This window comes from Scardinius erythrophthalmus (genome assembly GCF_964197995.2).
Source record: "Scardinius erythrophthalmus genome assembly, chromosome: 2".
Taxonomy (NCBI): Eukaryota; Metazoa; Chordata; class Actinopteri; order Cypriniformes; family Leuciscidae; genus Scardinius; species Scardinius erythrophthalmus.
In genome coordinates, this window is record NC_138222.1 from 36,043,265 (window position 1) to 36,058,159 (window position 14,895).

At 39.8% G+C, this 14,895-nt stretch overlaps 1 protein-coding gene across 1 annotated transcript in view; it reads right to left on the reverse strand.

Annotated features, from left to right (window-relative positions):
* Positions 1 to 661: 661 nt before the first annotated feature.
* LOC308704939 (uncharacterized protein) overlaps positions 662 to 14,895 on the reverse strand; it is a gene marked incomplete at its 3' end in the record, with an annotated part of 29,227 nt that continues 14,993 nt past the window's right edge. The window contains exons 6-7 of the mRNA XM_081389636.1: positions 14,100 to 14,179; positions 662 to 711 (exon numbers count right to left, since the gene is read on the reverse strand). Of these exons, the coding sequence (XP_081245762.1) occupies positions 662 to 711; positions 14,100 to 14,179 (130 nt within the window). The remainder of the gene's footprint in view (positions 712 to 14,099; positions 14,180 to 14,895) is intronic.

The following is a 14,895-nucleotide window of genomic DNA, read 5'->3' on the forward strand; positions in this document are numbered from 1 at the left end:
GATCGTCGAGGCAGCCCTTGTTCTGCTACGGCAACACAGGGTTTGCATCCTGAATTATCTCGATGACTGGCTGATCCTAGCTCACTCTCGAGACCAGGTTTGCGAACACAGGGACCTAGTGCTCCGGCACCTAGCCTGTCTGGGCCTTCGGGTCAACCAGGAGAAGAGCAAACTTTGCCCCGTGCAGAGGATCTTTTTTCTCAGTATAGAAATTCGACTCGGTCGCCTTATGAGCGCGCGCACGCAGTCACTGCTGACTTGCCTGACACAGTTCAAGGGCAAGAGTGTGGTTCCACTGAAGTTATTTCAGAGACTCCTGGGGCATATGGCATCTGCAGCCGCAGTAACGCCACTCGGACTGCTTCATATGAGACCGCTTCAGCTCTGGCTTTGCAATCGAGTCCCGAGGTGGGCATGGCAACACGGCACGCTCCGAGTACCAGTAACTCCGACTTGCCGTCAGACCTTCACCCCGTGGTCGAACCTCAGCTTTCTACGGGCTGGAGTGCCCTTAGAACGATTTTCCAGGCATGTTGTTGTCTCAACAGATTCCTCCACCACAGGCTGGGGTGCCAAGTGCAATGGACATGCTGCTGCGGGCTCCTGAACAGGACCCCAGCGCCTTTGGCATGTCAATTGCCTCGAGTTGCTGGCAGTACGTCTAACTCTCCACCGCTTCCATGCGCTGCTCAAGAACCAGCACATACAAGTCTGATCAGACAATACCGCGACAGTAGCGTACATCAACCGACAAGGTGGTCTACGCTCCCACAACGTAGGAACCTCCGCAAGCATACGTTTCCCCCAGTGAGCCTTCTTGCACAGACCCTGTGCAAGATCAGGGAGGACGAGGAGCAGGTTGGTTGCCCCTCATTGGCACAATTGGACCTGGTTCTCCGAACTTGTACTCCTTGCGACAGCACCTCCATGGCCAATTCCTCTGAGGAAGGACCTCCTTTCTCAGAGACGGGGCACCCTATGGCACCCTCATCCCGATCTTTGGAACCTCCACGTGTGGCTCCTGGACGGGATGAGGCAGGTTTGAGTACCCTACCACCAGCGGTGGTGGTTACCATCAGTGTTGTGCTTTCCTTCCTGCAAGATGGGTTGGAGCGAAGGCTGTCTCCCTCCACCCTGAAAGGGTTTGTTGCCGCTATCGCCGCACATTACGACGCAGTTGAGGGAAAGTCAGTGGGAAAGCACGACCTGGTCATCAGGTTCCTGAGAGGAGCGAGGAGAATGAATCCTCCTCGCCCTCCTCTTGTTCCCTCTTGGGACCTCTCAGTGGTTTTAACTGCCCTGCAGAGTGCGCCCTTTGAGCCTCTGCAATCAGTGGAGCTTAAGTTCCTGTCAATTAAGACAATGCTCCTGGTTGCATTGGCCTCCATTAAGAGGGTAGGGGACCTGCAGGCATTTTCCATTGACGAAGCATGCCTGGAATTCGAGCCAGCCTGCTCTCACGTGATCCTGAGACCCAGGCCTGGATATGTGCCCAAGGTTCCCACCACTCCCTTTCGAGATCAGGTGGTGAACCTGCAAGCGCTGCCCTTGGAGGAGGCATACCAGCAGCAAGGTCGACCGTGCCCCCTTGGTGTGAAGGCCCACTCCACCCTGAGTGTGGCCTTCTCTTGGGCTCTAGCGCATGGTGCCTCGCTAACAGACATCTGCAAAGCTGCAGGCTGGGTGACACCCAACACATTCGCGAGATTCTACAATCTCTAAGTGGAACCAGTGTGATATTCTCCTCAGGTGAGCCTCCCCGAAAAGCCCTGAGTTCCTCCAGCACTGTTGACGTCAACACCAGAGTTATGCCACTGGCAGCTTTCGCGATTGGCTAGGTGCCACCATGTGCATGGTTCCCCCTCTGGGCGACCCCCACATGTGTATTTCCACTGTAAGCCTCTCCAAGCATGTGTCTTTCCCTTGGCAAGCCACCTTGCCCCCCCTGGGGTTGAAACATATGCAGCCCCATATGCTTAACCATATGCAGCCCCCTCTCGGGTCATATGTGTATTCTGTAAGCAGTCTCGGCTCCTCAGCGAGAAAACATAACTGCATGTTGCTGGCGTACTTCCTTATATACCCACGAAGTGGGGCGGAGTTACGCTATGCAAATTCAGCAGACCCAAGGCATTTCATTGCCATTGGCTCGTTTTCTAATTCTCGAAGGTGAGAGGCTTTCTAAGTGAAACCCCATTCGTCGTCATGACGTACCATCTCCGTTCCCTACTCAGGGAACGAGGGTTGCATACGTAACTGAGACGTTACCCAATAACAGAGTGTAATGTGGTATATGACTGGCTAGAAAATTATTAATGCATGTTTGGTATTATAAACCAATTGAGAATAAACTATAAAAAAGTTTATCTTATCTATAACTGTTCATTAACCCTCTGGGGACCAAGGTGTTTTTGGGGCCCTTGAGATGTTCTGACATGCCTTGACATTTGTGCTTTTTTCAGTTATTTATAAACATGTTAATGGCAAAGGTGTAAATTCACTCTATATAGCACAAACATGGCTACCATAATATGCGAGCAACTTGTATGTAGATGTTTGTATTTTTAAGAGAATAATGTTTATGCGTGGTTATTGGAAAAAATTAAAATGAAAGTTGCTGAATTAAGACCACAAAACACATATTAAATATGTGTCCACAAGACTTTTGACTAATGGATGTTGTCCCTTTGTGTTCTAGCTTCAAAATTATGTGAAAATAGTCTTGCTTTATCGTTCACAAAAAAAAATACATTGATTTAAATGGTGTAAAACAGGTTTTGCTTGGAAAGCCAATATGCGAGGGGGAGGAGTAGTTTACAACTTAGATTACAATGTCCCACCCACTCTGCATAATGACTCTGCCTAATGAGCCATTCTTTCAGGTGTGACACTGACTGAGCCACAATGCAAGGACAAAAGATGTATTTAGAAGAAGACTTATATTGACCATTTAAGATTTCGCTTACATCTCTCTTGTAAATATGTTTTGCTATTTTATTAAAAATGTTACAATTACAACAATAATTACAATTTCTACAATATTTCAAGTGTACTCTTTCTTTGTAAAAAAGAAAAAAGATTATAGGCCTACATTTTATCATAATATGTATTCATTAGTTTGAATATAGCCAACATTGGAACATCTAACATCTTAGTCTAGGACTTTATTTTTGACAAATATATATATATATATATATATATATATATATATATAACGTTAGATATGAGCAGAAATTGCTAAACAAAAGCTTATTTGATGTGGCAGTATATTCTACAGTAGCCTAAAAACTGTACCCAAATCTAGTCAACAAGTGACTGACTGTAACGTTGTTGTTATGAAATATTAGGGCATATAAATGCTAATTTGCAGTTTAATACGTTGCTTAAACAAATACATTTTATTTCAACATATTCCAGTCGATTATTACTCATCTCAGTAGGCTATAGCAAAGCAGTTTATTCTTTCACACACAGACGCGCGATTTATATTTAGGCTAAACAGTCTTTACAAATATGTACCCTTCATTCATCTCACAGAAAGGCGAGTCATATTATAGAAATGCGATTCATCTTTTTGCGGTTTGCATAGGCCTACACTAACGTTATTCCATAACGTTATTCCACACTTGAGAAAAGAAAACAGCCTACCTCACTCCTCAGCGGGATCTGCTCCTCATATCAGGAGATATTGCTCCTCATATCAGCACTGTTCTGAGGAATCTTTTCTCCATAAGGTAGGCTATATTATGCCTCACTCGATCGCGACGCGCTTTGTTTACAGCTGATGTGGGCGTTTCACAGGTCTGAAATAGTTCTCAGAATTTGCGTTTGAATAGCACGCGCTCTCCGGGGAGTGGTCACATTACTGTGAATTAGCTCGTAATGAGCTCGACTGGAGTCACTCTCTTTTTCTACAGATTACAGAAGCTGAGAATATTTGTTTTTTATATAAGTTACTTCATTTAACAGATGCGATCTCAAGCTTTATGCCCGTGGGTCTGTTTGCCTGTTTGACTGAATTTTCGCGGAGTTATAGATCATTTTCGAACGCGTTTCAAATGGGAGTTTACTGACAGAGAGAAGGCAGAAATCGCATCATGTTAATTTTTCTTTATTTGTCAAAAAGCAAAACACTTTATTAAAAAAAATAGAAACTGAACAGGATCGATTGATGTATTACACGAAAATGAAAGATCAAAATTAACAGAGCATTTAGTGTTTATTTTCATTGCTAAAAAAAAAAAATGAGCAAAACGCGCGGGCGCGTTTTTGGTCCACAGAGGGTTAAGTACTGTGGTATTGTAGTTGAATATATTTTTCTTCTTACACTATAAAAGACAGACAGACTTTTTTGTCCCCAAAAGGGAAATACAGGAAGTTAAATATAAATTGACACATTTGCATGACATACAACAACAACAAAGACAAAACACAAGGGAGCTGCTGTCATAGACAGATGTGTGTGGCAGAACCAGAGGAATACAACTAGATAAGTGGAACATGTTCATTTCAGACACCCATGAAAACATTCTCCATTTTGTGTGTCTGAATGGAGGGGGGTTATATATAAAGGAAGACTCTTGCCTAACAGGCAGATCTAATGTTCTCTTATGTGCTCAGGTCAACAGTATATGTGCTTTTCAGTGTCATTTAGAGCGGTGCTACATAAGAGCTCCATACATGAACAAAAGACTGATGCCTTTCAGTGCTTCTAAAAATCAGACTGCTGAGCTAGTGGCCAATTATGCCATATATATATTAAGGTTTTTGCACAATATTTAGCAAGACCCAAATTCAACTCATTCAAGCTACTTATAATAGAAGTTTATAATATCCCTTGAAAATTGCAGTAAACACTTGAGAAGTTAAATTTGGTTGTTTTAAATGTAAAAACACTGCTTCTGGAAAGATTTAGGCAAAGCAGAGATGTAAATCATGGACATATAAACAAATATCAACAGTTACAACCCAAACATAATCCTCAACACTCATATTACCATATTTTCCACTAATCACAAATACTGTGAAGTTGCTTAAATATCTAAGGGGTGTATGTGATGTCAAAGGCACAAAAAAATTTGAATAAACGATTAGGTGCGAACAGCAGTGTGTATTCAGGAGTAATAAAGTGTGAGGAGAGATTCTCTCTGTTTAAATAAAGTAATAAATTGGTATTCAGGCACCAGGGTTTTCATAATTTATCTGCTGTGTGAGAGCGGCTGATCATGTTGACTTAACATTTTGTCTGACATTTGGGTCTGACGAGCCCAGCCATTAACTCTCTCAACATGCTACAAGAGACTCTCAAAGGGAAGAGAGACTGGAGATACAGTCATGTTTAAAAGATAGGACACCCCATGAAAACCTTTGTCTTTTTCAACATATGGACATTGGATCTTCATTTTAACAATATTGAGAGATGATAAATAAAAACTGATAAAATAAAATAATAAAACTGAAGAAATGTCTTTTTAAAATTATTTGTAAAATTTCCTTAATAGAAATGAAATATTTGGTGAGCAAAAAAATAGGACACCTCCACATTTATTTACTACTTAAAATTAGAATCAGGTGCGCCACATCATGTGCAAAAGATTAGAATATCGTTAGAAAAGATTGTGTTTTTTTTAGGGATGTCCCGATCAGTTTTTTTTGCCCTCGAGTCCGAGTCCGAGTCATTTGATTTTGAGTATCTACCGATACCGAGTCCCGATCCGATACTTCTATAATACATAAAAAAAGAATAAAGAAGAGCGAAAAACAGATCCAGGGTGTTCCTTATTTTTTATTTAATTCACCTTATTTTAACATTCAACAACTCTGTTAACAAACAGAGCACTTCTTTGAGGTAGCTTGAACAATCAAGTAATAACATAAATTCTTCACTTTTGGACTTAGTGCAACAGTAAATATAAAAGAAGTCTAATATATAAACAACTAGCACCTCAACATAAAATACCCAGCAGGCATGTAAAAAAATAAAAAAATAAAAGTGCCACAGTGTTTGCAAAGCCAGTAATGTGCTTTTAGGAACTGCACTCGCCGGTTTCACACTGCACGCGTTAGCAGAGCGTGCAGTGCGTATTTTTTTCGGCGCCCATGTTAACAGATTAGGGCATTCACACCGCACGCAGAGGTGGCGCGGCAGCGCATAGCAGGAGCAGAGCAAAAGCAGCAGTGCCGCGATCGTTTCGGCGCCGAGTCTATTTTTGCTGCGCCGCTTACGCTGAATTAAAATGACAATGCATTGATCATGGCCAAAATACACCGCAGTTTTATCCAAAAAGTGCATTGATGATATCTATTGTGTTTTAAACAGTCAATCAAAATGACCAACAGCAATTTAAAAAGAAAACAAATGTCCAAAAACAAACTTGTTGCCAGAACAATAAAAACAAAGATGAACCAAAAGTTATATAAATGAAATTATTAATAAAATAAGCTTAATAAAATAATGTATTTGAAAACGAAATAAAGCAATGCCAACTTATCCATTATAGAGTACTCTGCAGGGTTCGAAATGAGGGGGGTCTGGGGGGGTCCCGGACCCTCCATAAGTCATTAGGGACCCCCCATAAGAATTTATTTTTGGATTTTGGGGGGTCCCCGACAAATGTATTTTAACATTAAAAATGATTGTGAAAATTCTAGGTCTTTAGTGACGTTTTATATTTATAACGGTAATTAATTTATTTCCTAGCGCGAGGCAGCAATCAGGGCAGCCATTAGCCGAGTGAGTTCCTATACAGCGTCACAGATTGTTGTTGTGGTGCTCCCGCAGATACGCACTGTAGCTGAGCGGCAAAACGAAACAAAGAGTGAAATCCTGAATGAAAATCCTGTAAGTGCTTCGATTATATTTATATCTCCATAATTGCTTATAGTAAAATATTAGGAGTTCGAGTTCCTATATAAAAAGTTGCATTAACTAGATACCTAGTGTAATGATTAGAAGAGTACGTTTGTCAACGTTTCTTGCTTTCTGTAACGTTATGTGTATGAAGCCAAATGATCTGCCAGCTAACAGCAGACTATGGAAGCTTGTTTCCGCCACAGAGTGAAAAATAAAAAAGGTAATTGCGACTTTTTAATCTCACAATTCTGACTTTTTTTCTCACAATTGCGAGTTTACATCTTACAATTCTGACTTTTTATCTCAGAATTACGTGATATAAAGTCACAATTGCAGGTTATAAAGTCAAAATTGCGTGATATAAAGTTGCAATTGTGTGTTATTAAGTCAACATTGCGTGATATAAAGTCGCAATTGCGTGTTATAAAGTCAGAATTATGAGATATAAACCCGCAATTGCGAGAAATATACTTGAAATTCTGACTTTTTTTCAGTTTATATCTCACAATTCTGACTTTATAATACGCAATTGGGAGATATAAAGTCAGAATTGCATTATATAAAGTCGCAATTGCGTGTTATAAAGTCATAATTGTGAGATATAAACTATTCTGAGGCAAAAAAAAAAAAAAAAAAAATGCTGTCTTTTTTTCCTTAGAATTGGACTTTATATATCACAATTGTTAGTTTATATCTCACAATTCTGAGAAACGATGTCAGAATTGCGAGATATAAACTCACAATTATGTGTTATAAAGTCAGAATTGCGTGATATAGCCTAAAGTCGCAATTACGAGAAAAAAAGTCAGAATTCTTACTTTATAAGACGCAATTGCGACTTTATTTCACCCAATTCTGACTTTATATCTCGCAATTCTGACTTTATAACACGCAATTGCGACTTTATTTCACGCAATTCTGACTTTATATCTCGCAATTCTGACTTTATAACACGCAATTGCGACTTTATTTCACGCAATTCTGACTATATCTCGCAATTCTGACTTTATTTCTCAGAATTGCGAGATATAGTCAGAATTGCGTGAAATAAAGTCGCAATTGCGTGTTATAAAGTCAGAATTGCGAGACAATTGTGAGATAAAAAGTCGCAATTTTCTTTTAAAATGTTTTATTCTGTGGCGGAAACAAGCTTCCATAGCAGACCTAGCAGCTAGACTAATTATTCAAAGCTAGTATAACAACCTACTTTTCCAGTCAGTGATTACGTAAGATAACCAGGTCTGTGAGTTGATTAAAGTGAATGTGATTTGAGCATGAATGAGTATACATGAGAGCTTGGTAAGCTATCTAGGAAGCTAATATTATTTTTCTTAATTTAGAATCCTGCATCATGGAGAGAAAAAGAACTTGTAACTTTGTTGCTCCAGAGTTAGAGGTTTACCTGTTAGATTATAGCCACTTCTCCAGACACCACTACAATACTGGGCCTAGCCCAAACCATGAAAAACATCCCAAGACCATTATCCCACCTTCAACATTGGTCCATATAATTTTGCCTACAGTATATAGTGTAGCAAGGTAGTCTTCAGAATTTTTAATAATTTAATAATTAAATTTTAGGGGACCCCCCAAGAGTCCTAAGTCATTTCGAACCCTGGTACTCTGTCTGTACACAACCCGCGGTTCAGCCGCGCGTGATAAACGCTGCCAGTGTGAAAGCAAAACGCGCGTGTCCTGCTCCTGCTCACCATACGCACTGCTCCTGCGCTGCTTACGCTCTGCTAACGCGTGCAGTGTGAAACCGGCGTAACTCTGTGCCACCACATAACTATAGATGTGTTAAAAAATAATGAGAATATATATATATATCCGAGTCCTGATCGGGAGGTAACGTCCGATTCCGATCGAGTCTGAAACCACGTGATCGGGCCCGATTTCCGATCATGTGATCGGATCGGGACATCCCTAGTTTTTTTTATTGTGTTTTAAAGGATTGCCTGTCTTATTTAAACCTCAGACATTTAGTTTGGTTTGCTCTTGATTGTGGAAGTGAGTGAAGCACCATGGTGAGATCAAAAGAGCTCTCTGAGGCCTTAAGAAAGAAGGTTGTAGATGCATATGAGTCTGGGAAGGGATTTAAAAAAAAAAAAAAAAACTCCAAAATATTCAAAATCAGCCATTCCACTGTCCGAAAAATAATTTACAAGTGGAGAACATTTAAGACAATTGCTAGTGCCAACATGCACAAGTCAGGCCGTCCTAGCAAGTTCAGCCCAATAGCAGACAGCAAGTCTCCAACAATCCTAAAATGCCATCTCGGGACCTAGAGGTAACTCTTGCCAAAGTTAATGTCAAAGTACATGCGTCTACCATAAGAAAGAGACTGCACAAGTTTGATTTGCATGTGAGGTGTGCAAGGACTAAACCCTTGCTGTCAAAAAAATATCAGGGCAAGACTAAAATTAGCCAGAGAACACCTAGACAAAGACCAGGACTTCTGGAACAATGTGCTTTGGACAGATGAATCCAAAGTTGAATTGTTTGGGCCCAGTAGCAGAAGAAATGTGTGGCGCAAGCCAAAGACAGCATTTGAGCACAATAACCTCATACCAACTGTGAAGCATGGGGGTGGAAATGTCATGTGTAACGCTGTCAGTCCGATGATGAAGATGAAAGGCAGAGAAGATCAGGTATAAGTCCTTTTATTTAAACTCAATGTAGACTCAGATTATCCAAGGTGTATAAACAGCAAATAGACAGAGTGTAGCACACAATACACCTACATTTATAGAAGCAATTTCCAAGCTTCTCATCTTTATGGTCTGGTCTTCTGTCACAATCAGAAGAGGACAGACAAGGTTTAGGTGAATAATATAAGTTTATTAAGTTGTGCAGAGGGAAGAGCAATGCAGGGAAGGCATGCAGACAAGAAGTATAATGATCGATGAACTGTTGATGACTTAGCTGACAGTAGTGATGTTACATTTGACACTGAAGCTTCAAAGCGCGTATCAAGTATGCAGCGCAATTTCCCATGAAGCTCCATGCCTGAGCGCGTATTGTTTTCAGAGAAACACGCAATCAACGAAAAACGAAGCCTCACTTTCTTTCCAGTCACGTGAATGCTTCACTTTGCGTGTCGGAATGTTTGAACCCAGACCACTACTCTACAGGTTTTTGGAAGATTAAGTCCATTTACTAACATTAATATAATTGTTACATTTATCTTATTGCCACACTTTAATATGTGAATTATATTATTAGAAAACTGAACATTTAGCGTTGTCAGGCTATTATTTGTGCTTAATGGATAAAACAACGGCGCTGCGCACTCAGCTGCTCATAAACATGGCTGCTATAAATTTGACACTCTTGATGCTTCGAATCTTTTCCCGAAACATTTAGGGGAAAGCCTCAGTGCTTCATGAGGCTTCATTTGCCCATCCCTAGCTGACAGTAATGACGTCTCTTGTTGCAGGTAGATGAAGACGGGAAGAGCCAGGGTAACGTAGATCGGTGATGATGGGAAGACCGATACTTCAGGTGAGTAGACTGTGGCATTAATCATGGATGAGACCAGACAAGGGAATGCAGGAGAAGTGTCTCTTTATTCACCTTATTCCACCCCGCCCACTTTTACTTCTGTCCAGTACTTCCGTTGTAAACCAACTTCCGGTTTAGCGGACCCTCATTCAATTTCGAGGAGAACTGCAGAGAAGTCTCACTGATAAAATGTCACATAAGATAAGCTAATTTGTGCCAAATGTGCTATGTACGTGTGTACCAACAGCACAGCAATGCACTGTTTCTCGGGGTAATTTTTAAACGACTTTTAGGTGTTTATATGACCCATCTGCCTGTCTGATCGCAGCCCGGCCGATGTGTAGTGTTTAGCCTACATTAGCCACAAACATCTAATGTTGTAATGGTCTCACTACAGGACACATACACATGCTATACCTTGTTTGAAAGCTATGGTCCTCTAGAATTCAGTCGCTGGATTTATTTTACAGCCATTACTTGTGTTAGAGATCAAACCATAAGAAATTGCAGTTAGCAGTTAGCTAAGCTAACGTTACCCTCTTGTTCATCTAGTTGAGGCTCTACTTTCTTTCTACACCAGTTCGTGGCTATTTTTTTCTCATCTGTTGGCTATACACTGCAAATGTATCTGGTGATTAAGCAAACAAACTGTGGTGTAATAATGTTTCAAACTTTACATGTAGTAGTGTTTGTGCACATCTTCATAACTAAGTAATAGCTATTAGAAAGACACAGCTATTAAATAATTTGATTGTGGCATTGTTTCAAAAGCTTCAAGTCAAATGTACTTTAGTACGTTGCAGCAGTTGTTAATAACCATAGGCCAACGCATTTGGCTATAATATTATAGTCTATCTACTAATATCAAGACAGATAACAGATTGGACCAGGGCAAACAAAGCGCTAAGTAGCTAAACCAGGAAGTGAGATTTCGCGGATGGCGCCACCCAGTGCTACTTCCGGAATAAGGTGAATAGGGAGTGCTGATGATGAGGTGCAGGTGCTGATGTAATTAGGTGATGGCTGATGGTGTGCAGGTGGGAAACATGAGGGATGCTGGGAAGTGAAGTGCGTTTGAGGTGACAGAGCTGGTGACCGTGACATCATGGTTTGGGGCTGCTTTGCTGCAGCAGGGCCTGGCCAATTCACTATCATAGAATCTACTATGAATTCTTCATTGTATCCGAGGGGACTTGAGGAAAATGTTAGACCATCTGTCTGAAAATTGAAGCTGAAGCGGATGTGGACTATGCAACATGACAATGACCCAAAACATTCCAGTAAATCCACCAAGGAATGGCTCAAAAGAAAGAAATGGAGAGTCCTGGAATGGCCAAGTCAAACCCCGGATCTTAATTCTATTGAGATGCTGTGGAGTGATTTGAAACGGGCTGTGCATGCAAGAAACCCCTCAAACATCACACAGCTGAAAAGATTCTGTATGAAGGAGTGGGAAAAACTTTCTCCCAGTTGATGTCAGAAACTTGTAGACAGTTATAGGAAACGTCTTATTGAGGTTATTTCAGTCAAAGGGGGCAATACCAGCTATTAGGGCATAGAGAGTCCTAACTTTTTTCTCAGTAGGAATTTTGTTAAATAAATTATATCATGGTTAAAATTGCATTGTTTTTGGTTCATTACATCATAGATATTGTTTGAAAGAAGATCAAATATTGCTAGGTCCATATTTCTTACAAAACAACAAAATATTTCATGGGGTGTCCTATGACTGTATACACACTTGCGCAGATGCACGTACACAAATAAAAGTCGAAATTCACACCAAAGCAATTGGACAAAACTGGAACGCATTTCCAACGATGCTGAAACATGCACAAACACATTTGCATTTTGCACACACACACACACACACACACACACACACACACACACACACACACACACACACGCGCACGCGCACACACGCGCACACACGCGCACACACGCGCACACACACACTCTCTCTCAATCAGAACTGGGTCTAGAAGGACGAGATGTCCAAAGACTCCAGCAACCAGCCACAAGAAAGACAACACACAATAGACTTAGGCATTATCTGTAGAACTGAAATGAGAGCATTCACTACCAAGGTCAAAACACTGACAATCAAATAAATGAAAATAAACATGAAAATAAACATTTTCATTAAATACACTTCAAGTACTGGCTTGTTGCTGCATATATCATTATTTCAATGGGTGATAGTGAAAATTATTTGTAGCTGCAGATATAAACAAAGAGTAATAAACAAAGAGCCCATAATGACTGTCAAACTGTAATAGAGTTTCAACACATACCTAGAGTGCTTTATTTTTAAAACAACTGGGTATTTCAGGTCCAGTTTGCAAAGGTTCCTGTGAAATCTTTCCCTTGCATATCTCGTCTTATCTCTTGCATTTCTGTCAGGAAGCACAGACAGACATGGGACAAATTCACATGAATCTGTTTTCCCTAGTAGTAATTATGATGGATCAAGGGAATCCAGACCTTATGATGTCAGATTCCTTTTGTTTTTCCTTTCATTCTTTGCCCTTTCTTTTGTGCATTAAAGATCAAATATAAAATCCTGAGTGTTAAATGTTAAAACAGTGACTGAAAAATGGATGCAGTACTGCAGTCTATTCTGTTCCAGTTTATAAATGCTGAATTCCTGACACCAATGATGAAAATTCAAACGGTACTGCAAAACAACTGTTTTAGAATTTCAAAATGTAGCAAAGTCATAATTAAAAGGCATGGCCAGTATTTTCCAGAGTTGTGCTGCATTCAGAATTAAATTTTCCAGAGTTGTGCTGCATTCAGAATTAAATTAAGAGTGCTTTTAAATGTCTATTCTATCAGGATGCAGATCTGCAATTTAAATTAAAATAGGGGGAAAAAACAAAGAAATTCATTGAATATTACTGTAATAAGTATACATTTTTAACCTAGAATAGATTTGTTAAAATAAAAACTTGTCATTTTGAGTTGAAAAATCCTTGTCTGAAAGTTTTGAAGTTTGAAAGTTTTATAAACCTTACAAACAGATCAATCTGGTTGAATGTCAGCTATAGAAATTTTGTTTTAAATAACCAACACAACCATTCCAAAGTTTAGGGTTGGTAAGTTTTTGTTTTGTTTTTGAAAGACATCCAATTCTGCATTTATTTGATAAAAAAATACAGTAACAACAACAATCCCTGTGGGTGGGACCAATACAATTAAAATTTCCTCTCAAATGAAAGGGTCAATTAATCAATTTTGGATTTTGTCCAATCCTGGTATTGGTCGATACCTAAAAATTATATATACCATGATTCACAAAGGAAGATGCATCCCTGCTATTAAAAAACCCATCCTAAATAAATATTGGTACAAAACACCAGCAGACAAAAAGACAAATGAAATGGATGACATCCTCACATCACATCCATTTAAACTAAAACAATATAGTACATACACTGTTTATTATATATTATTTCACAAGGCCTGGAGACATCAGAGTCCATATTCACTAAAAGTTAGACATTTTTTATCTGTTTTTGTTTGATTTCTTGCGTTTGCATGTGTGTGTGCAAATTTCTTATGTGAACAGTGTAAAATGGGGGTTTAAACCTTGAAAATAACTAATGCTGCAATCAAGGTCGTGGCACTATGAGAGGATCTTCCCCAATGTGTCAGGAGATGATCAGAATAGCAACTAGAACGCAGTAGTGGAACGAGTGGTGTGTGTGTACGTGTGCATGTCTGTGTTTGTGCGTACCTGCCACTCTGGCTAGCTGGGACGTGCTGATGTTTCGAGCATTGGGGCGCACTCGAAAGGTTACTGCTGGACCCAGAACCCTGAGAGACACAGGAGACAGAGTGAGAATGAGACAATAAGGAGAAAACAAGTAAAAAGAGAAATCTCAGTATGCAGCGTGTGATGAACAAAACTGTTGCAGCTTTGAGTCATGAACATAATCTATTATAATTTAAAAAATACATTGTTGCAGACACAGTCAACTGCAGTACCGCAACTGCACAGTTAAAACATCCGATCACTGGGGAATATTGCGTTTTTGGTTCATTTTGTTATGACAGATCTGTGCCGTTAGCTTCCCTTTCTGCTTTTGACATAAATTGACAAGTTTTTCCTCCATGAAATAAATCCTCACGGGAAACCTGATGTTCTTAGAGTTGTCTAAAATGTTTAGTAGATCAGCAAACAGGTCCAAATGAAAAAAGTAAAAGAAATCATTCTTTAAAAAAAATGCTCACAGGCTCAATGCATTGTATATGAAACTCTTTGCAGCATTTGAATAGGTGATCCAGAAATGCTGTGCAAATGCACAAGGGCATTTCGTACAAATGGCATTTGTGATTAAGCCAAACAGCTGTCTGTCTGTGTGACCCGAGCAGCACTCCACATTAATGTATCTATTCTAACAGAGAATCCTGTTAAGTATAATATTTTATGGCACATTGTTCCTTTAAAGGAAATGGAAATGATTTTGAAAAAATGCTGAATATACTCAAAACTGACACATTTTAAACAAACCGTCACACATCCCACCACA